Source organism: Vulpes lagopus, chromosome 8, assembly GCF_018345385.1.
Source record: "Vulpes lagopus strain Blue_001 chromosome 8, ASM1834538v1, whole genome shotgun sequence".
NCBI lineage: Eukaryota > Metazoa > Chordata > Mammalia > Carnivora > Canidae > Vulpes > Vulpes lagopus.
The window spans coordinates 100,944,307-100,965,559 of NC_054831.1; the positions used below are offsets into that span (position 1 = coordinate 100,944,307).

The 21,253-nt window shown below is 39.4% G+C and overlaps 1 protein-coding gene across 2 annotated transcripts in view; it reads left to right on the top strand.

Annotated features, from left to right (window-relative positions):
* NLN (neurolysin) overlaps positions 1-21,253 on the top strand; it is a 95,414-nt gene that overhangs the window by 68,229 nt on the left and 5,932 nt on the right. For both annotated transcript variants that reach the window (XM_041766796.1, XM_041766797.1), the window contains exons 9-12: positions 590-791; positions 12,870-13,056; positions 13,382-13,510; positions 14,759-14,895. In XM_041766796.1, coding sequence (XP_041622730.1) covers positions 590-791; positions 12,870-13,056; positions 13,382-13,510; positions 14,759-14,895 — 655 coding nt within the window. The remainder of the gene's footprint in view (positions 1-589; positions 792-12,869; positions 13,057-13,381; positions 13,511-14,758; positions 14,896-21,253) is intronic.

Sequence of the window (21,253 nt, forward strand, 5' to 3'; positions counted from 1 at the left end):
GCTTTTGGAGAGACCATCACTGATACCCCATTGTCCAAGAATAGACAACTTTATAGTGTAATTTATGCTTTTTCCCAAGCTAACTAAAAGCATTGTTTCAGAAAGGCCTGACTAGTTTATAAAAGGAGCTCATTTAATTGTGAATGCTGATTCTTCCTTCCTTGAATAAAAGGAACAACCTTCTTGTCCAGTATTTGGTTTTCTGTCAATTCTAATTTTAAGAAAAAACTGCCTCGTAAATCAAACTATATCTTTTATCTCAAGTTTGCACAATTTAGTGTTTAGTGACCCTGTCCTTGGAGAAGAAAAGCAAGATTCCATTAAACATTGAGCTCTGTACTGGGTATGGTATATACTCTTAATTCTTACATTAAGATTTTTCAGCAAAAGAAACCTTGGAGATAGAACTCATGTGAAGCGATAGTAGAGTTTTTGTTTGCTTAGTTCTGGTTTATCCATTTTGATAAAATGTTGACCTACTTTCTAAGTGTGGATTACATCCCTCTGGTATGTAGAAGGATACCAGAGTATCCTCTTCTTCTGCTAGAGAAGAGTTCTCATATCTCACCCATGATGCTCTGGTTCCCAGGGAAGGAAAGTACAACCACGCAGCCTGCTTTGGTCTCCAGCCTGGCTGCCTCCTGCCTGATGGGAGCCGCATGATGTCCGTGGCTGCTCTTGTGGTGAACTTCTCGCAGCCAACAGCAGCTCGTCCCTCTCTCCTGAGGCATGATGAGGTGCGGACTTACTTCCACGAATTTGGTCATGTCATGCATCAGATTTGTGCACAGGTGAGTAATTTTTTTTTTCTTTTAATGGTAAACCTACTAACTGTTTTTCCGACTTTTATTTTTTCTGCTGCTGTTCGATTCCTCCCCTTAACATGTTTTTTCAGCATCTGAACATGCTCACGAATCTCCTAGGCCTTCTGTAAAAAAACATAAAAGTTTTCTTATTGTGTCCTCACATATACCCTGTTTTTTACTCAGAGGTTAACCCACTGGTAAAGGATCTTCATTGAATACCACCCTATGGAAAAAGATTATCATTAAGGGTTACAGATAACTCTGGGTTTTTTTACTTTTAATTATCTTCTTCTCCATAGGGATTTGGTGTAAGCCTCACAGATAAACTGTGCTGTAATCTCTTTTCTTCCACTTATTAATGCTTTGTTTAGTTCGGTGATTTTCAACTGTGTCAGACTCTACTCCTTTTTTAATAAGAAATACATTGAAACACCTCCCACTACTAGCCTCAAATTAAAATCATAGATAACGTAGTATAACCATGTGGAGAACTTGCCAAAAAGGGCATGTGTGTGTGTGTGTGTGTGTGTGTGTGCAGTGGCTTGCAACTGATTCCTCTATTTCTGAAAATGAACATTTTTTTCTCAACTTAGTAATACAATTCAGTAAACTAGGCCCCCCGTATTCTAGGATAAACCATATGAACTTGTTAATATTTCACTGTTATCTGACTCATGAAAACACCAAGTTAGAAACAGTTTATTTATTTTTTAAAAGATTTTATTTATAAAAAAAAAATTAAAAAAAATAAGATTTTATTTATTTATTCATAGAGACAGAGAGAAAGAGAGAGGCAGAGACACAGGCAGAGGGAGAGCCTGACGTGGGACTCCATCCAGGGTCTCCAGGATCACGCCCTGGGCTGCAGGCGGCGCTAAACCGCTGCGCCACCGTGGCTGCCCTAGAAACAGTTTAATAAACAGTTTAGAAAACTGATATTAGAGATACCTGGGTGGTTCAGTGGTTGAGCATCTGCCTTCAGCCCAGGGTGTGATCCCAGGGTCCTGGGATCAAGTCCCACATCAGGATCCCTGTGTGGAGCCTGTTTCTCCCTCTGCCTGTGTCTCTACCTCTCTCCGTGTCTCTCGTGAATAAATAAATAAAATAAGAAAGAAAGAAAGAAAGAAAGAAAGAAAGAAAGAAAGAAAGAAAGAAGAAAAGAAAGAAGAAAAGAAAAGAGAAAAGCAAAGCAAACGGATATTAAAAGAAATGGAGGAAAAAAATAAAATAAAATAAAAGAAATGGAGAACAGTTTTCCAAATTTGAAATTTCTATGCATCTCTAAAGGCAAAGTTTTTAAGAAGAAGCTTTTTATTAGAACAGTTTTCAATTTACAGAAAAGATGCAAGGACAGAACAAAAATTGCCCATGTAACCCTCCCCGTTTCCTCTACTCCTAACATCTAATACTACCGTAATACATTGGTCACAACCATGAAGCCAGTGTTGCTACAGTACTCCTAACTAAACCCAGCACTTTTTAGATTTTACTCATTTTTTCCCAACAGCCGTTCTCCACACAGAATTTTTTTTTCACAGAGAATTTTTTAGTTGATACATTGTCTTCCTTGAACATAAAACAAATACATTTTTATGTTTTCCAGATAGTTAGGCCTGGGCATGGCTCCATAGTAAGATATAATGAAGTGTTCATTATGAATAACCCTGAATCTAATAACAAAAACTACAGACTGATAAATGTGGTTTGTGTTGTAAACTCAAGCCCTAGAATGATATTGCCAAGTGTCCTGGTTCAGGTTGCTGTAGCAGAATATCTTAGCCTGGGTGGCTTATTAGCAATGAAAACTTCTTTCTCACAGAGGCTAAAAGTTCCAGGATCAAGGTGCTGGCAGATTTGGTATCTGGTAAGAACCTGCTTTCTGGTTCACAGATGGTGCCTTCTCACCATGTTGTCACGTGATAGAAAGGTTGGGGGTCTCCCTGGGTTTTCTCTTAGAAGGACGCTGATCCCATTCATGCAAGTTCTACCTTTGCTACCTAATTACCTCCCAAAGGCCTTGCCTCCCACCATCACATTGGGGATTAGGTTTCAACATATGAACTGGGGGGAACAAAGACATTCCATATTGGTCAATAGCACCAGTGGTGACTTGATTTTCCAAAATGGTGAACATTTTTTGGGGAAACTTACAAAAAGCAGTCTTGCTTTGATTTATCTAGTTGATCTCAATAGTTCAGAGTCCTGGAAATTAAAAGTAGGTACAAAATACTTTACAGAAATATGTGCAATGGAGTTAGTTTCTGGGCTTTCTTTCTTTTTTTTTTTTTCTGGGCTTTCTTAATTAAGATTTTTCACTTATGTAAATGTCCAGTAGGACATATGAATGGCATGTAGCATATGGGACAATTGTTTTTTGTCCACACATATGCAGTCGGTCCTGGACATCTAGCATCCCCGGCCCTCAGAATAGCTCCCAAGTCATTATAATAACCAAAGATGTATCCACTCAGTTCCAAAACAATACTGTCACTATTGTTTAAAAAAACCTGTTTAGTTCTTTTAACAATTTATCTTTACATTCTGATTTTTCCATGTTTAGTTCAAAAAAATAGGGAAATAAGATATGAATCTGTTCAAATAAGTCCTCATACACCAATGTAGCCAGTTCTATCCTGTATTTAATCCAAGGAAAAGAAATCTTTCAGAATAACCCAAATTTTCTTTCTGACATAATTTTAAAGTACTTTCACAGCTATCAGGTTCCTGCAGTATTTATTTTCAATCAGTGTCCATTCTGTGGCTGTTTCCTTTAATTAAGATAAGTCTAATTTCCATTTCCTTTTTTAAAAAATATTTTTATGAGTAATTTAGAAAAGTCAGATACCTTTTTTGAATTTCAGACTTATGGAATATTACTTAGGTTGTCCAAGATCCAGTTATATATTTGTACATACATAAACCATAGCTTGTTTTTAGAATAGTGGATCTTAACTCTTTTGGGTATGAGGATTCTATGAAAATCTGATGTTAAGCTGTGGATACCTCTTCTAGGAAAATGTACATACAACTCATATGCTCAGATTTTTACATAACATTCCAAAGGGCTCACAGATTCCTTGAAGCCCAGACCATAATGAATTCCAAGTTAAGAACTCCTGGGTTATAGCAGTTTCCTCCTTATTTGTATATTGATTAGCAACTAATGATTTCACAAAGGAAGTAACTTGGTGTCTTAATCACATTTATTAAAGTAATAGTGATTCTTGAGTGGGTTTTCAGTGCTCTTCACGTGTGTTCTTGTTTTCAGACACAGTCCTCTTAGAACCTGAGTATTATATGCTTACCATGTGCTCATCATAATGCATTTCTCTACCACTCTGTTATTCTCATGATCTCTTATGTTATTTTTGATCCTTTGAGATAGTCACTTTTAATGCTGGAAAATAATGTTCCTGGTTCCTAAATTTATTATTTTAGAGCTCTTTGACTCTTAACTGAAATATATGTATGTTTATGTGTGTGTGTATGTGTCCGTATATATATAAACTGTATGAATGTATAATATATACATGAATCAGTATATATACTGATATACTGATGACAGTATCATAATGATGATAGTGTTTGTATATGGTGTCTCTATTGAAACACTGGACTGCCTTCAATTCTTACAGAGTTTGCCTAACTTCCTTCATGAACACAGAATGTGTCATATAACTAAATAGTGTGTAGTACAATACCTTGATTGGTCATCTCATGAGATCATCTTTGAAAAATCTCTATTAATTCTTTCAAATGTATGTAATGTTTTAAGAACTTTTAAAGATATAAACGTTGAATTACTATGTTGTACACCTGAAATTAATATAATATATGTCAAAAAATAATAATATAATATATGTCTACTATAGGTAAATTAAAAATTTTTTTAAAGAATTTTTTTTTAAGATTTTATTTATTTATTCATGAGAGACAGAGAGAGAGAGAGAGAGGTGCAGAGACACAGGCAGAGGGAGAAGCAGGGTCCATGCAGGAAGCTCAGTGTGGGCCTCCATCCCAGATCTCCAGGATCACACCCTGGGCCAAAGGCAGGGTCAAACCACTGAGCCACCGGGGCCACCCAAAAGAACTTTTAAGTTAATTGTATATGGAACCAATAATCAGTACTTTTGTCTCAAAAGTAATAGGCACAGAACCACCTCCTTGCAGCCTTATAATAATTTCAAAATCTTTTGTATTAATGTAACCTGGGTGGTAGTGAATAAGGAGTTTTAATAGCTTCTATGTTTAGTAACACTTCTGACTTCTCTGAGAAATACATAGTGAATTTAAAATTTGCCATTTGGGAGCACCTGGGTGGCTCAGTCAGTTAAGTCTGACTCTAGGTTTTGGCTCAGGTTAATGATCTGAGGGGTTAGATCGAACCCTACATCAGGCTCCGTGCTGGGCAATAAGCCTGCTTAAGATTCTCTCTCTCTCTCTCTCTCTCTCTCTCTCTGTCAAAAAAAAAAATTCTCTCTCTTCCTCTCCTTCTCTCTCTCTCTAATTTAAACAAATAATAATAATTTTGCCATACACATCCACTAGATTGATTTTAAGATATGGCAGCTCAGTGTTTGAGTCCCCCACTTTGGCATTGTGCAAGTTTGATGACCCGAAGAGCTCGTTGGAGCTTGTCATAGTAATATTTAAATGTGACTGCAGGAACATCCAGTTTTCAAACATGAATGTGTACTAGTTCAATATGTCTCCTATTTCATCATTCAGGAGATGAGTTTCTCTTATATTTTCTTGTGTTAGTACTATGGGGTATATAATTTTGAAGATAACAATCAAGAGATGGCATCTCTAGTATCTCTTCCTGTTTCTTGGCTTTATTGTGGTTTGGGCTCTCAGTAATCACTGGCCTTTTGAACTAGGTAGGCTAGAAAAGAAAAGTAATGCTTCTTAACAGCTGCCATAATGATGTCATTGGTCTGCACATTAGGAGTAATGAGTTTTAGACTGTTAAATATCATTATTGTAAAGCAACATAGGGGGTGCCTGGGTAGCTAAGCATCCAACTCTTGATTTTGGCTCAGATGGTGATCTCATGGTCATGAGATCAGATCCTCATCAGACCCTCACTCTGCTCAGAGTGGAGACTACTTGAGATTCTGTCCCCCTCTGCCTCCTACTCCTGTGTGTGTGTTGTGCTTGCTTGCTCTCTCTCTCTCTCTCTCTCTCTCTCCCCTCCCCCAATCTCTAAAAAATAAAATAAATAAGTCTTAAAGCATCATAGAATCACAATAAAGCCTTATCAATTAAAAGTGAGAAGGATGAAAGGGCAGAAAAACTTCAAATTTTGTAATTCCAAATAATGTTTTAATTTGGTCAAAAGACTAATAGAGAGCCTCTTGTCTTGCAAATAAACCCTGTGGGGCAGAGGCCAGGCAGGCACCCTAGTGTTAGGATAAGAACACTGCCTTAGGGGTGCCTGGATGGCTCAGTCAGTTGAGCGTCCAACTCTTGGTTTCATCTCAGGTCCTGATCTTTGGGTCGTGAGATCAAGTCCCAGCATGGGGCTCTGTGCTTGGGAGGGAGGTTACTTGGGATTCTCTCCCTACCCCACCTCCCAGCTTGTACATACAAGTTCTCTCTCGCTCTCATAAATAAATCTTTTTTAAAAAAATCACCGTATTAAAAATCGTCCATGTACTTGAGAGCCTGACTATGTGACTGAGCAAGTTATTAAACCTTCTTGAGCCATTTCATTTTTCTTGTTCATAAATGAGGACAACAGTTCTCATACCTATTTCCCTGGATGCCTGTAAGATTATTAATAATGTATGAAAGGTACTTGGGAAAGCATTAAGTACCATATGTATTTGAAGTATTCTAACTGTATTTACACATAATTCAAGCTTCGGGGATCACTACATAGCACACGTCATAATTTAAGAGAAGGGGAAAAGTGGCCACAAGGCAAAGTACCTTCGCTTCAGTTTAAGAAATTCACAAACACCTACCCTCAGTAGATTTTTGGGTGAAGATCCTTGGAAGGTGATTAGAAACCATCTGATTTAGGGGTGCCTGGCTGGAATAGTGCTTAAGCCTCCAGCTCTTGTCTTCGGCTCACGTCATAATCTCAGGTTCATGACGGGAGCCCTGCCTTAGGCTCCACACTCAACGTGGAGTCTGTTTGGGACTCTCTCTCTCCCCCTCTCCCTGCCCTTCCCGTTCATGTGCACTCTCTTTCTCTCACTCAAATAAGTAAGTCTGAGGGAGGGAGGAACGATCAGGTTTGTGTTTGTCTTTCTGTTGTTTTAATGTTTATTGCCCATTTGGAAATTTGATTCCTGAAGCTAGAGCAGAATGAGCAGTTTCAAGTATTGCAATGGTGGGAAAAGAGTTGAAAAGAATATAGGTTTGTTTGATCTTCAGTATTAATACTGAAAAATAGATCCTTGAAGGAAGCCAAGGACAAGCACGATCAGACCAGCCAAGACCATACCTGGTTAGGCAAACTGGGCAGGCTAAGAACAATAATAGCAGCCAAGATTTAGTGAGCACTGACCATGTGCCAGACACTATAATAAGTGCCTCACATCCATTAATGAATTTTATCCTCACAGTATTCCCTGAATAGGGAATATGGCCTCTCCTATTAAACTGTTACCCACCCCCCCATTTCCAAGTAGAGAAAACCGAGATTCAAGAAGGTTGAATGGCTTGTCCCCAATCTGATGGTCGTGCTCCTCACCAGTCTGCTACCTGTAACCACTGTTCTCAGTCCCCGCCCTGGAGACAACAGTGCATCATGTGGCCAGAATTTGATCTCCCAAGTATGTATTCCTGTCGGATAGATCTTTTTCTCCTTAGCTTCTTAAATGACATTCTCTCTAAGTCAACCACAAGTAAGCATGTGTGGAATGAGTTTATCTAGTTCCACATTTCCCTCTGTATAAGGTGACCTTTCAGTGTTAGTCCTAAAGTACAGTAAACACTTATCAACAACTTTGTGGCCTCTGCTCCCTACCCCCAGCCCTGCACAGTTAGAGATTCCATCATCAGTATTAGAAGCGATGTCTTTCAGGATCCCATTTTTGTTATTCTATTTATTTGTTTTTGTTTTATTAAAGATTTTATATATTTGTTCACGAGAGACACAGAGAGAGAGAGAGAGAGAGAGAGGCAGAGACACAGGCAGAGGGAGAAGCAGGCTCCCTGCGGGGAGCCTGATACGGGACTCAATCCCAGGACCCCAGGATCATGACCTGACCTGAAAGCAGACATTCAACCACTGAGCCACCCAGGTCTCTGTATCACTGTATTTATTTGTGTGCTTATTTATATATATGAGTGTGTGTGTGTGTGTGTGTGTGTGTGTGTGTGTGTGTATAGAGACAGACACGTGTCTACAAAAGAAATGCTTAATGTCAGCTCAGGTCATGATCTGAGTGTCATGAGATCAAGCACCAGCCTCAGGCTCCATGGTGGGTGTAGAGCCTGCTTAAGTGCTCTCTCTTTCTCTCTGCCCCTTCCCCCTATCCTACCATCGCCACCAGCCCCCCACCCAGCCCCCATTCACACATGTGTGCTCTTTCCCCTCTTTCTTTAAAAAAAAAAAAAAAAGATGCAGTATTTAGGACCTCTACGGATTATGTCTTTTGAATCATGGTGGTGATACTGATCTGCTGAACTATAGGGCTGCTGTGAAGATTAATAAGCAAGTCAGCAAAGTGTTGTTCAGGGTATCTTTATTACTATTATTACTTCCATTGATGGGTAGGTGTATGTGAAGTTAAAAGTGTGAACTTTAACCCTCTATTTGTGTCAGAGTCTGGGAAACAGTGGCACTTGTCTTTTTTTAATGGTTTGTTACATAAACTTCTGCACCATCCCTGGTTTTAGGGGTAAGTCATGCAGGTCAGGATCTGGAATGACTGTGAGGAAATCGGTAGGGGATCACCTCAGACAGCCAGAGTCCATTCAACCTGGGGCCTTTTCTTTTTCTAAACACAGTACACTTACTGATTTCAGCGACTGCTTTTCCTTTGAGCTGGAATTTGGTATCGCGAACATAAAACTTTAGTTGCAACCCCTAAAAGCATCCAGCCACTTAATTAGAACAGTCATCCGTAAGACTTTGGTTTTTAAATACACCAGAAGCTCACAGACTTTTGAGCTTTAATTTATATAATTTTGTTCCAGCTCTTGCTGTGTTGTCTGAATTCTTTATAGCATCAAGTGATCTGTTGTAAAAATCTGTAATAGTGTGTATTTTAGGTATCCCGTTGTCTGTTTAAAAGGGTAATAATGAAAAATCTCATGGTTTTAACTAACATTCTTCCTCCCAAGAAATTAAAATCAAACAGAAATCTAAGTTTACATTGTCTTCTAGGCTTTTATTGTCAAAACATTTCTTGCAATGATAATGCTCTAAAACCTTTCGAAGTGTCACCTACAAAGTGATTCGTTAATCGTGTTATTTTGTGTTCATTTCACGATGCTCTGCTTTATCTGGGAAGTATATTAACATCAATAGTTACTATAGCCTGTAAGCTACTATTTATTCGACACCTTCAAATTGTTCTTACTGAAAACCATATAAAGGGCTTTATAGGGCTCTTTGGAATGTGCGCTTTAAAACTAGGGGTGGAAAAAAAAAATAAAACTAGGGGTGGTGTTTGCTGACTGGTCAGCAGTGAGTAAATAATTCAGCAGCCGTGCTGTTCTGAGTGTCAGACCCCCAGCAGGCTACTAGATGCTAAGACTTGCTCAGGGTTCCTTTGTTGATTCATACAGTGGCTGACCATGGATGCCTTTCTTTTTAGAAGCAATTCAGTTGTTTGCTGGAAATAGAGCTTTTGAATTTCATAGGATCTTTGTCCTCCTCATTTGAAAAATATTTAAATGATACTGCTCAAAGGGCACACAGAGAAACAGCGTGACTGACTTTCTGACTTTCGGGAAATTAGTAAGCAAGCCGTAGGGCTATTTTTAGCTTTTACTCCTTGCAAACATTTCCTTTTGTTCTTTAGGAGACATTGTTGATCTGTTCATTCATGTGCTATGCTTTCTCCCCCACCACCCGATGACTTTGGACAGAATAAGCCTTCTCTTCTCTACTCTGAATGACATAACTGCATTACTTTTTATTTTGTTCAGTTTTAACTCATGAGTTTCTCATTTGTTCATGTTTTTCTAGGTTCTGAAATACCACCAGCACCACCACCTCCAAACACACACACATTTTGTTGTTACTTGGGGCTGCTTTGCACCCTTATCTGCAAATGCTGACTGAAAAAATATTCACACAAGCAGAATATACAAAATGTACATTTTTGTCGAAATACCGCGGAGTGGTAGCTGATGGTATGATTTATTTGCCTTTATTTGGTCTGTTAGTACTTCTTTAAAAACTATAATCCTTAGAAAATCATGCAGTTACTCTTACAGAATCCCAAGTGCAGGAGAGGTGCTTACAAAGGCCGTCCTTCACAGCCAGGCTCATGTTTGATCCTTGAAACATCTTCCAGTATGTAGAGGAAGTAGGATTCTTAAGGAAGCACAACTGAAACCTAAGTTTTGCTCTTCTTATGAAGGCAAGTTTGATATAAGACTTTTCTACTTTAGGGAAGCCTGGGTGGTTCAGTGGTTGGGCATCTGCCTCTGACCCAGGGCCTGATCCTGGAGTCCCGGGATCGAGTCCCGCATCAGGCTCCCGGAAGGGAGCCTGCTTCTCCCTCTGCCTATGTCTCTTCCTCTCTTTCTCTCTGTGTCTCTCACGAATAAATAAATAAAATCTAAAAAAAAAAAAAAAAAAAAAGATTTTTCTACTTTAGATAATATCTAGGATTTAGCCACTTTGTAATATCATAATTTGACCTTTTATGTTTTTGATTTTTCTATAACATAGGCATTATAGCAATTGTGCTTAAAACCATGGGTTCTGGAATCAGACCACCTGGTTTCAAACCCTAGATCTCCTATCAATCTCAGTATGTTTCAATTTCCTTATCTCCAAACAGAGATAACAGTATGTACTTCATATAATCATTTTAGAATTTGAATCAGATAATTCATATAAAGGGCCTAGCATAATGTCTGATGTGGTAAAGTCTCAATGGATTTCCACTGTTATGATTATTGCATCAAAGTGTTTTATCTAAATGTAGGATGTTTGTTGTTTTAGAAGATATCAGAAAGAGGCAAAATATTCAGTTTTCTGGAACCCTTGCCTCTTCCCTATAACAATTTTTTTTTTTTAGGATGTCCTCAAACACAGGTGGCCTAATTCCAGCGCCTAGTGAATTTCCTTCCCTTTGGCCCTGCAGTATTTGCAGCTCCTCATATCTAGAATCAGCGCAATTATAATAGGAAGTCAAGCAAAACATTTTTTTGCATAAAGAGAGGAAGGCAGAATGTGAAATGGCGTTGACATCTGCGCTTCTGCCCTGGGCCAAAAGCAGAATCAGTTCTTTGCTGCTGATTCGGCATCCCATCTGCCGCCTCCCCCAGCACTTAAGCCCTTCTTCTTTTCCTTTCCCTGCAGAACCCCGGGGATGATGAAGTCAGGGAGGGACTGAGGAGGGAAACAGGACAGAGAGGTTCAGGGAAAAACAACACAGTGATAACCCCCATTCTGCAGGCGACCCAGTTGTTTTCATGCTAACTCTCCTCTGCCCGTGTCAGTTTTACTGAAGTTCTGTGGAAGGTGTGCCGGTTCCCCTCTTTCTGATCAAGAGCTTTCCTGACATATGATTCAATAGTTCACTAAACTTCACTTTTTTTTTTCTTTCAGATTTTATTTATTTATTTGAAAGAGAGAGAGAGAGAGAGAGCGCTCCCCCCAAGCAGGGGGAGCAACATAGGGAGAGGAGAAACCGACTGCCTGAGCAGCTGAGCAGGATCCTGGGATCATGACCTGAACCAAAGGCAGACCCTTAACCACTGAGTCACCCAGGCATTCCTACACTTCCCTTTTAAAAAAAAAAAAAAAAAATTTTTTTTTTTAACTCTTAGCCTATACCCTCAGAATAAGTCCTTTATTTTTATAAGGGATGCTTTAACTTCTGAGTATATCCTTTGTCTAGGAAACTATAGCTGCATTTCACTGCCCCCACTTGCCAGCTGACCCACAGCTCTAACTCCCGCTGAAATGGCTTCTTGTGTTAAGGTAACCTCTTCTATCCTGAGAGGTACAACTAGGCTTTCTACAACACCATTACCTTAGAAATAACTTATTTAAAGTTTAGAACACAAAACATAACACACATGGAAAGGATATCTGTCTCCAATGTTGTAATTTAACTCTGATTTTGATGAAAACTTGAGGAGTTAAATAATAGAGTGATGAGTGCCCCAGAAAGGGACTTATCGAATAAATAAAAGGAAGCAAACGGAAAAGAGAAGTAGGGGGAAATTGTCCTAAATATATTCATTTTCAATGGAAAATTTTTTAAATATTTTTACTTACAAAGCTTAAGGCTAGTTTTAACTCAGACTGATTTTTTTTTTCAGTTACATTTCCTGATGATTATTCCAAGTTTGTCTATGATTCAAAAGCATGAAATATTCATTTAAATGAACATAGAGTACTTGGAGGGTTATTTTTCAGGCAGCTTGGCTACTGTGTTTTGTTTTCATTTGAATTTGAAGTTATCCTAACCCTTTATTCAAAGAGGCAGCTGACTCTGATTCTGACCTGAGTTTTAGAGATTCCTTTTTTTTCTTTAAGATTTCATTTGTTTATTTGACAGAGAGAATGTGCATAAGCAGGGGGAACAGCAGGCAAAAGGAAAGGGAGAAGTAGGCTCCCTGCAGAGCAAGGAGCCCGGCATGGGGCTCAATCCCAGGACCCTGGGGTCATGACCTGAACTGAAGGCAGGCACTTAACTGACTGAGCCACCCAGGCACCTCCCCTTTTTTTCTAATAATTATTTAAGTAATCTCTCTACCCTCTTTGGGGCTCAAACTTAGAATCCCAAGATCAAGAGTCACGTGCTCTACCAACTGAGCCAGCCAGGTGCCCAGCTCTTAGAGTCCTAATTATAATGCATCACATAAGTAGTTTTTATTCAGTGCTTAAATAAAAAGACCTCTGTGTTCACTTTCTAGACTGATTTTGCACGATTTAGCGGAACAAATGTGGAAACCGACTTTGTAGAGGTGCCATCACAAATGCTTGAGAACTGGGTATGGGACATGGATTCCCTCCGAAGATTGTCAAAACATTATAAAGATGGAAGCCCTATCATGGATGATCTGCTTGAAAAACTTGTTGATTCCAGACTGGTCAACACAGGTATGACTTGTAATTTTAGAAAATGAAAATTTGTTAGAATTGCTTAAGAGGGAATTGCCGACATGTTCTTCTATAGAACTTATTTCCCCTTTAATAATCCTAGTGCTCTTAAAGTGCTATTATGGCGGGGGAGAAGACTGCTAAATATACGGGATTGTGCCCAAGAAGAAAAAATCTGTCTCCTTTTAAATCTTAAGTGAGTTACCTCGCTCCCACTCTGTAGTATGTACTACAGGCATCAGTTTTTGAAATCTTTGATCCTGTGATATTAGAACACATAGTTCTCTTTTCTCCAAAACATGCCCAAACATTCTTATGTTAATAGGTCTTCTGACCTTACGTCAGATTGTTTTGAGCAAAGTTGATCAGTCTCTCCATACCAACACATCGCTGGACGCCGCAAGTGAATATGCCAAATACTGCACAGAGGTTTTAGGTGTTGCAGCCACCCCAGGTATGTGAGTACCAAGACTTGAATTAATTTTTTTCTGTCCCACACACGGTAAAGTCCTACAGCACTGCTAGGGAAGGCCGAGATTGTCAGGAAGTTTACCTGATGTAATTTGTTTCTGATTTCTATAATCAGGCAGTGACTTTCAGATAAGCTTACTATGTTCGTATGAGTTATCCTGTCCAAATATGCTTAAAGGAAAGGTGGCTCCAGCTTTCAGCATTTTGGTGTAATCATGCATGAGCAATTGGCCTCCACCCCAAAGCAGAGAAAGCTATTCACGTTCGGCAGCTCCCACCTGGCTCCTCCCTCCATATACGTACCAGGACTTCCCAGTGATTCCACTAAGAAATTGGCAGAAGGGGGCAGTTTTAGAGAGAAGCACAAACCTTGCTTCTGATTTTGGTTCTGAGATCAGTTAAGGCAGTTTTAGCTAGCACTTTCTAACCCTATATTTATGATATTCATGTGTGTGGGTGGATAGGTGCACACACGTGTGTTCACATTTATATATTTACATATTTTAAGCCAACAGGTAGTTGTTCGTGTACACATAGTTGGTAGGGTGATTTTTCTTCTCTGTAAAAGTCGTTATTTAAATAAATCCGTCAACATTAATAGTGATGATAAAGATCAGAAGAGTTCATTGAGTCCATCCCAGATCCCCACTTACTTTTGCAGATCTCTTTATAGCAGACCATAGGGCAACTCTGTGCCTGAGGCCACTTTGACAAAATCCTTTTTAAAAGTAGCCCTAGAGGTAGATTGAATTGGTAAAAATTTTTAGGTTTTTAAACCTAAACTTTTTTTAGGTTTTTAAATAATTCTTTTTCAGTAATTATGAACCTAAAATAAGTGCCGTCCTGACAAATTTTAAATATAAAGAGGTGTGACGAAGGGTAGGTTTACTATTAGAGTATCTGTAAGATACATATGCATCTAAGGGATAAGAAAGGACTGAGTAGTTCTGAAACACTGAGCTATCTGATGGGTGTGGACAAAGCCTCTGAAACTATTGTTAGGCATTCCAAAGCTTAAGGCCGAAACCAGCTCAAGGTTGAGTCATCATAGCAGAGAAGTTTGTAAACATCTTGGCCGAGGGCACATGTGAATCCAGGGAGTACTACAGGTAGGATCCTGCTTGTCTCCTCTCCCCAGTGCCTGTACTCCCCCTAGGGAAACCTTAGGCAGCTGATAACCTGATAATTAACACTGGCCATCACATTGATTGAAATGTATCTTTCTTTAAAGGCACAAATATGCCAGCTACTTTTGGACATTTGGCAGGGGGATATGATGGCCAATATTATGGATACCTTTGGAGTGAAGTATTTTCCATGGACATGTTTTACAGCTGTTTTAAAAAAGAAGGAATAATGAATCCAGAGGTATTGTATTTTCTTTTCTCCTTTTTGTTAATTTTGCGATTGCCTCCCTCCCCTTTAATTCCTAGTGTAAAGTACTTATTACGTGTAGATTTTAGAAGAGATTCGGTAACAGCTTTCAACTTTAAAGTCTTGCATCTTTTCAAATCATACATCATTAAGTTGCAGTGCACAAGTGATTAACTTTAATTCTATAAGTTTAAAAAAAACCTACTACATTTTCTTGCTTATTAACATTCCAATATATTGCATAATTAAAATTCAAAGCTTTGTTTATGCACTTGAGCATTTATAGCAGCTAGTTTTGACATGTGCTGAACCATGTTTTAGTTTTATAGGACGTTGGGAAAGAAAGGTAAACTCCTTCCTGATAGAAATGATCTACATAGGTTTTGATATTCTCTACACAGTTTCTTTATACATTTTCTGCGTGAGGTACCCTTTCTCTGTGGCTGGCCTACCCCACCTACTACATAGTCTGTAACCTAAATGCCTCTAAGTAATTCAAGCTGCTTTATTAACCTGAGCCATTCCTTTCTGTGTATAGTAAATTGACTGCCAGGTGGCTACCAGCCAAACCTTCCTGAGTTACAGGCCCCCAGTCTCCACTCTTGTTGAAGACTCAGCTGTCGGATTATTTCTAGGGCTGATGCATTTTCCAGTATGCTTTCTATTCTGTTTGATTCAGAAATGAGAAGAACAAATTCTCAAAATCAGGCTCTCTGTACTTATTTTAGCTAACCAATTTGTTCCCTTATACTTTGTTTCTGGATTGCATAGTGCTCCACACATAGATACTGAAATACATGGCTGTCGTTTAGACCACCATCCCCCCCAAGCTCACCCCGCACCCCCGCCAAAACACTTTCAGGGCACTTACAGTCTATACACTAGCCTTTCTAATCACTCCATCTTCCATCCCACCCTACCCAGGCTCTTACGTCACTGTAGGTCTCCTTCCATTCCCTAGCCCACCTATTACAATGGTCAACCACTGACTATTCTTATAAATACCTTGACTTCTGCATGACCTTCGGCTAAGTGCCCAGAGCCCTGGATTTCTCCACCAGCGCACTTGGAGATGGTGCCCTTGGGATTCAAAGCTTTCTGGGGATGATCGTGTGACTCCATTAACATGCCCCACTACAAAGTCATGCTATCCAACCTGTCTGGACCCCCAGTGTTACTCTGCTGTCTTCCTCCACCTCCCTTATTGCGTTCCCCGGAGTCTCTTAATACCTCTCTCCTCTCCTCTAAGAAAAGTAAGGGCATCAAGACTGAGCACTTCATCTTTTTATTCTCTTTCTATACCTCAGTACTTATCTTCTTTCCTCCATTGTCTCAGCAATGTCTCTAATACCAAGCCTTACTGGTTTACCATCTCGGGGGGAAAAAAATGGGTAATTGCTACTGACTCTGATAACCCTGTTGCTACTGTTCGGTTGTTCTTCCTTTACAGCCTAATTTCTTGCTCTAAGAAACAGTCTTGGCCAACTTCTGTTGGCTTTTTTTTTTTTTTTTTAAGATTTTATTTATTTATTCATGAGAGACGCAGAGAGAGGCAGAGACACAGGCAGAGGGAGAAGCAGGCTCCCTGTGGGGAGCCCAATGTGGGACTCACTCCTAGGACCCCAGGATCATGACCTGAGCTGAAGGCAGATGCTCAACTACTGAGCCACCCAGGTGCCCCTGTTACGCTTTTGCCTCCATCAACTAAACTGGAAATTACTCTCCAGTTAACCATTGATGAGCCATTGGCCAACTTGCAAAGGCCCTCACCTGCCATTTCTTTTTTTTTTTTTTTAATTTCCTTCTTATTATTCCTCTTCTTGTGTATAGTCCTTTCCTTAGCCATCAAATCCCTTCCTTACTTCCCAGAAGACTCCTTGTGTGTCCCCATAGGTCTTTGCACCTTCACAAATTCTATTCATTCTGTTTTTTCCACCTAAAACATGTGCCTTCCTTGTCTATGCCTCTTAAAAATTTTACCATTCTTAAAGGCCCTACTCAAATGGCTACTCACTTATGAAATGTTCCAGATCATTTAAACCAAAAGTGGCCTTTCCATATTTTGAAGAGCAGAATGGATTTGGGCATGAGGGAAGGGCTTCAACAGCTTTTTTCTTATGTCTGGAGTGTTTAATACACAGAACAAAAAAAGTCAGGTCATAAAATATTTTGTACCATCGAATATAAATTTTTATTTTAAGGTGTGTTTAGAAAAAGTACATCAAAATGTTCATTCTTAGCTTCAGGTAATGACTTTATGAGTGATTATTCAATATTTTTCTGTGTTTTTTTTATGGAGCTTTTCCTTATTTTTACATAAAGCATGCATTATTGTAGAAATCAGAAAACAGTGATTAAAGAGATACAAGGTCTAGTTATATAAAGGTCAATTATGACCTGTTACTGGCTTTTACTAGTGGGTGAGGCTTCCTGGCATAAGTACTACAGTACCTTTTTCAATTACTCTTCCTCATCCACCTCCTCTGTGCTTCCACTCCCACAGCCACATCTCCAGTACCCTCCACTGTCACCTCTTCTCTTCCACCTGTCAAGGTAACAGCCAAAGTACTGATCCCAGTGGACCACAAGGAACTTGCAAGTCCAGCAGATCAATCCCTGCCCTTATGCTTCTATGTACTTCCTTTTATTCTCAAGCTTCACAGCTTGGTAGGCAGCCAGACTACTTTTAATTTAGAACAGGGACCTGGGTTGATCCTGGAGAAAGCAAAATTCCCAACAACTTGGAATTTTTGCCTTGTAATGTTAAAAACAGTTTTCAGTTTTGCTATAATTCTGGATATGACATCACTGTGTGTTACTCATTTTATGCCATGAAACTGACTTTATTTAATCCTTTCCTATCAAATACTCTGGGATATCATGTCATTTCTTGCTCCACTGCTGTCACAACAGTAGTGAATCTGGTTCCAGCAACTAAGGGGAATCCCTCCACACCCTACCTTCACACTATTCACTGCAGTGGCAGATACTAGAACAGCTTTTTAAATAGCCTTTTTGTTCCATCTTACAGTGTACTGTTTGGTTTTGTTTGCTTTAATTTTTTTTTTTAATTTTTGCCAATGTTTGCTTTAAAGTGATACCTCCTTGGGGCCCTTATGTTGGCCTTCAGCTCCCATCATAATCCTAGGGTACTGAGATCAAGCTCTACATCAGGTTCCTTGCTCTTCAGGGAGTCCACTACTCTCCCTCTGCCCTGTCCCATCACTCGTACTCTTTGTCTCTCTGTCTCAAATGAATAAGTAAAATCTTAAAAAAAAAAAATAAAAATAAAGTAATATCTGATTTATAAAATTCAAATACCCACTTATTAAAAGTTAATACTTTGAGGCAGTAATCCCATTCTACAAAAAACATCAGTCATTATTACAGGTATGTTGTGATGAAAAGGAAGAATTTTTTAAAAGTAAGTTTGTTTATTATAATCTCTACAGCCAGCATGGGGCTTGAACTCACAACCTTGATCAAGAGTTGCATGCTTCTCCAACTGAGCCAGCCAGGTGCCCTGAAAGAATTTTTATAGTATAAGGAAATACTGAATTTGATCTGAAGTCATGGGTATCAGAGCAATCACAATATATCATACAGTCTGTGTTGTCTCAAAGCCCTCACCCTCCCAACTATGTTTTGTTTTTTTCCTCATCATTGAATTCTGCTATATTTTCTAGATTTACAAAGTTTTCAGCAGAAAGGGACCAGTTATTATTGCCCGGCACAGTGAGTTAAAAAGACTTTCCCAAAGCCATTATAAAAATTCTGGAATAATAAGAATACAAAATAGACTCTAGAAACTTTCAGTATGAAACCACAACAAAAGCAAGAAACAAATGACAAGACACTGTGAAAGGAAAGAGAATTAGACTCCCTTAGAATTCTTAATAAGCATCACAATTGAGTACATATTGGTGTCACTGGAGTTGACACCTAATAAGACAGGTTAATTTCACCAGTAAGTATTTGAATCATTCTGAGAAGATAGTGGTGTGGCCCTTCAAGGAATCAGTGCCTACTATGCTTAGTCCCCAGACTCTAGAGAGGCTGAGGACTAACTAGATCACATACTGTTGACATTAGCAGTCCTGTCATTGATAACAACAAAAGAACAAGGGACACCTGGGTGACTCAGCGATTGAATGTCTGCCTTTGGCTCAGGTCGTGATCCCGGGGTCCTGGGATCGAGTCCTACATCAGGCTCCCCACAGGAAGCCTGCTTCTCCCTCTGCCTGTGTCTCTGCCTCTCTCTGTGTCTCTCATAAATAAATAAATAGAATCTTTTAAAAACAAAAACAAAAGAACATCTCCAGACCTTCTCACTATAACCTCTTGCTTGTCCAAGAAACATTCCAAACCTTAGCAAGCAGAACTGTAGAAAGTGCCTTACTCACTGGGAAAACAATAAAAGGAAGTATAAAGCTTTTCTTTTGTTTTTGGGTTTTTTTTTTTTTAAGTAATCTGTACACCCAGTGTGAGACTCGAACTCACAACCAAGATCAAGAGTCAGATGCTCTACCAACTGAGTTAGCCAGGTGCCCCAAACCTATAGCCTTCCGAATACCAAGGGTAGCAATAGCATATTTTATGGTACACTGGTTTCATTCTGCTTTGAGGGCTCTATCAAAGTATTAGAATTGGCCACTTACCTATAATAGCCACAAGTTTGCTCCCTCTGGCTTTATTTGTGATTTTCTAATTTCTTCATTGTAAATAGATAGACCGTCTTAACTATATAATTAGTTAAATATATTCTAAAGACTTTGTTTCTGGTAGAATATGGAGACGTTTCATTATCAGACATCTCTTTTCCTTCTCCAACTGATCTCTTAAATAGCTATGGAAGGGAGCTGCTTGGGAATAACACTTTTGCACAGCAAGCTCTAGGGGCTCTTTGAAGATATCTTTAAGGTCACCAAATGTAGTTTCAAAATACAGCAGCTAATCATAGGGTTGGAAAAAAATGGGGGCATTTTAACTAGGGCCATTTCTTTTTATAAGGCAACTTCATTGTGGGAAAATTTCCTAAGAGGTAGTAGACATTGTGGATTCAAAGACAATTATATTATTAAGCTAGAATTATCTTCCAACTCTTTTGCATTTAGAGAAATTGCTAACCTTTGTTTTTTCTGTCAGTGGAGAAGAACTAAAATCAAGTGTCACTGTATTTCAATCTGTAATGCCGTAAGGAAGGAGCTAGATCTCCACATGCCATAACAGACAGAAACCTGACAAATTTGGGGTTAACATGCGAAAGAATTGCCTGACAGAGAATGTGTAATATAAAGCTCAGTGTTCCAGTGCTCTTCCATCAGAAGTCTAGGCCCAGTTCTTTCTATAATGTGTTGCTAAGGGAGAATATGAAATTTCCTCTCCTGCAGGTCCTTACAAACAGATTAAATTCTGCTTCAGCTCTCCTGATACACCACCCCAAAGCTGATTTCTCTTACATTGCAGCCTTTTCAAACAGACTTAGATTTTGCCTGATTTAAGGATAAAGGAAGGAAATGGGATTGATTTCCAACTTCTTGCATATTTACAAGGCCAGACCTTCTAAGTCTTGAATCCCAACCAACTGGAAGCAGTTTTTCCGTCTTTGTGTTCTTAACAGCCCTTCTTCGCATTTCTCCTTAAACCCTAATAATCTGTTTTGTTAATTGTCTATTCCTTTATCTCACCCCCTAGATCATAAGGCCCTAAGGAGCTGTTTTATTCATTTTTGCGTGTCATCTGCTTCAAAACTGTTCTATTTAATTATGGTGGTGGTCCTCCCCGTCTGCCTCCCCTTCCCCCAGTGCATGCTACTGCCCAGGCTGGTTGTTTTGTTTTGTTTTTCTCTGCTCTCCCTCCCCATAAATAAAGATCTGTCTGTCTACCCTCACAAACTGAAACATTGCTTAAGGTTTCCAGAAGGCCTCTTCTAATGAAGCGAAGATTCCTACCCACTCTTCTTGTTCCATCTCCTTGACTACCAGCACCAATCTTTGACTCTCTTCCTTTTTCTTTGTTGTTGTCCAAGGTATTATTTTTCCACCCACGATCTCCCCACCCTCATAGAAAACAAAGGGTGTGCTGTTGAGAAGGAGTTCACAGATGGGCCGTGGAAGGGAAGGTTTCAAAGTCCACTTTAAAAGCTGGTCAGGGAGCCTGTTGGGTGCCTGGTCATCATCCCCTGTGCTCAGGTGGATGCCCTTTGCCCTGATGCGTGTTACTCAGTGTAGGAAGGAGACAGCAACAGGAAGGAGAGGGTCGGAAGGCAGTAGAAGCATGTGCTGTCTCACAGATGCCGGAGATAGCAGGAGACCCAGGCTGTTGGCCATTTACATATTCTCATTACTGATAG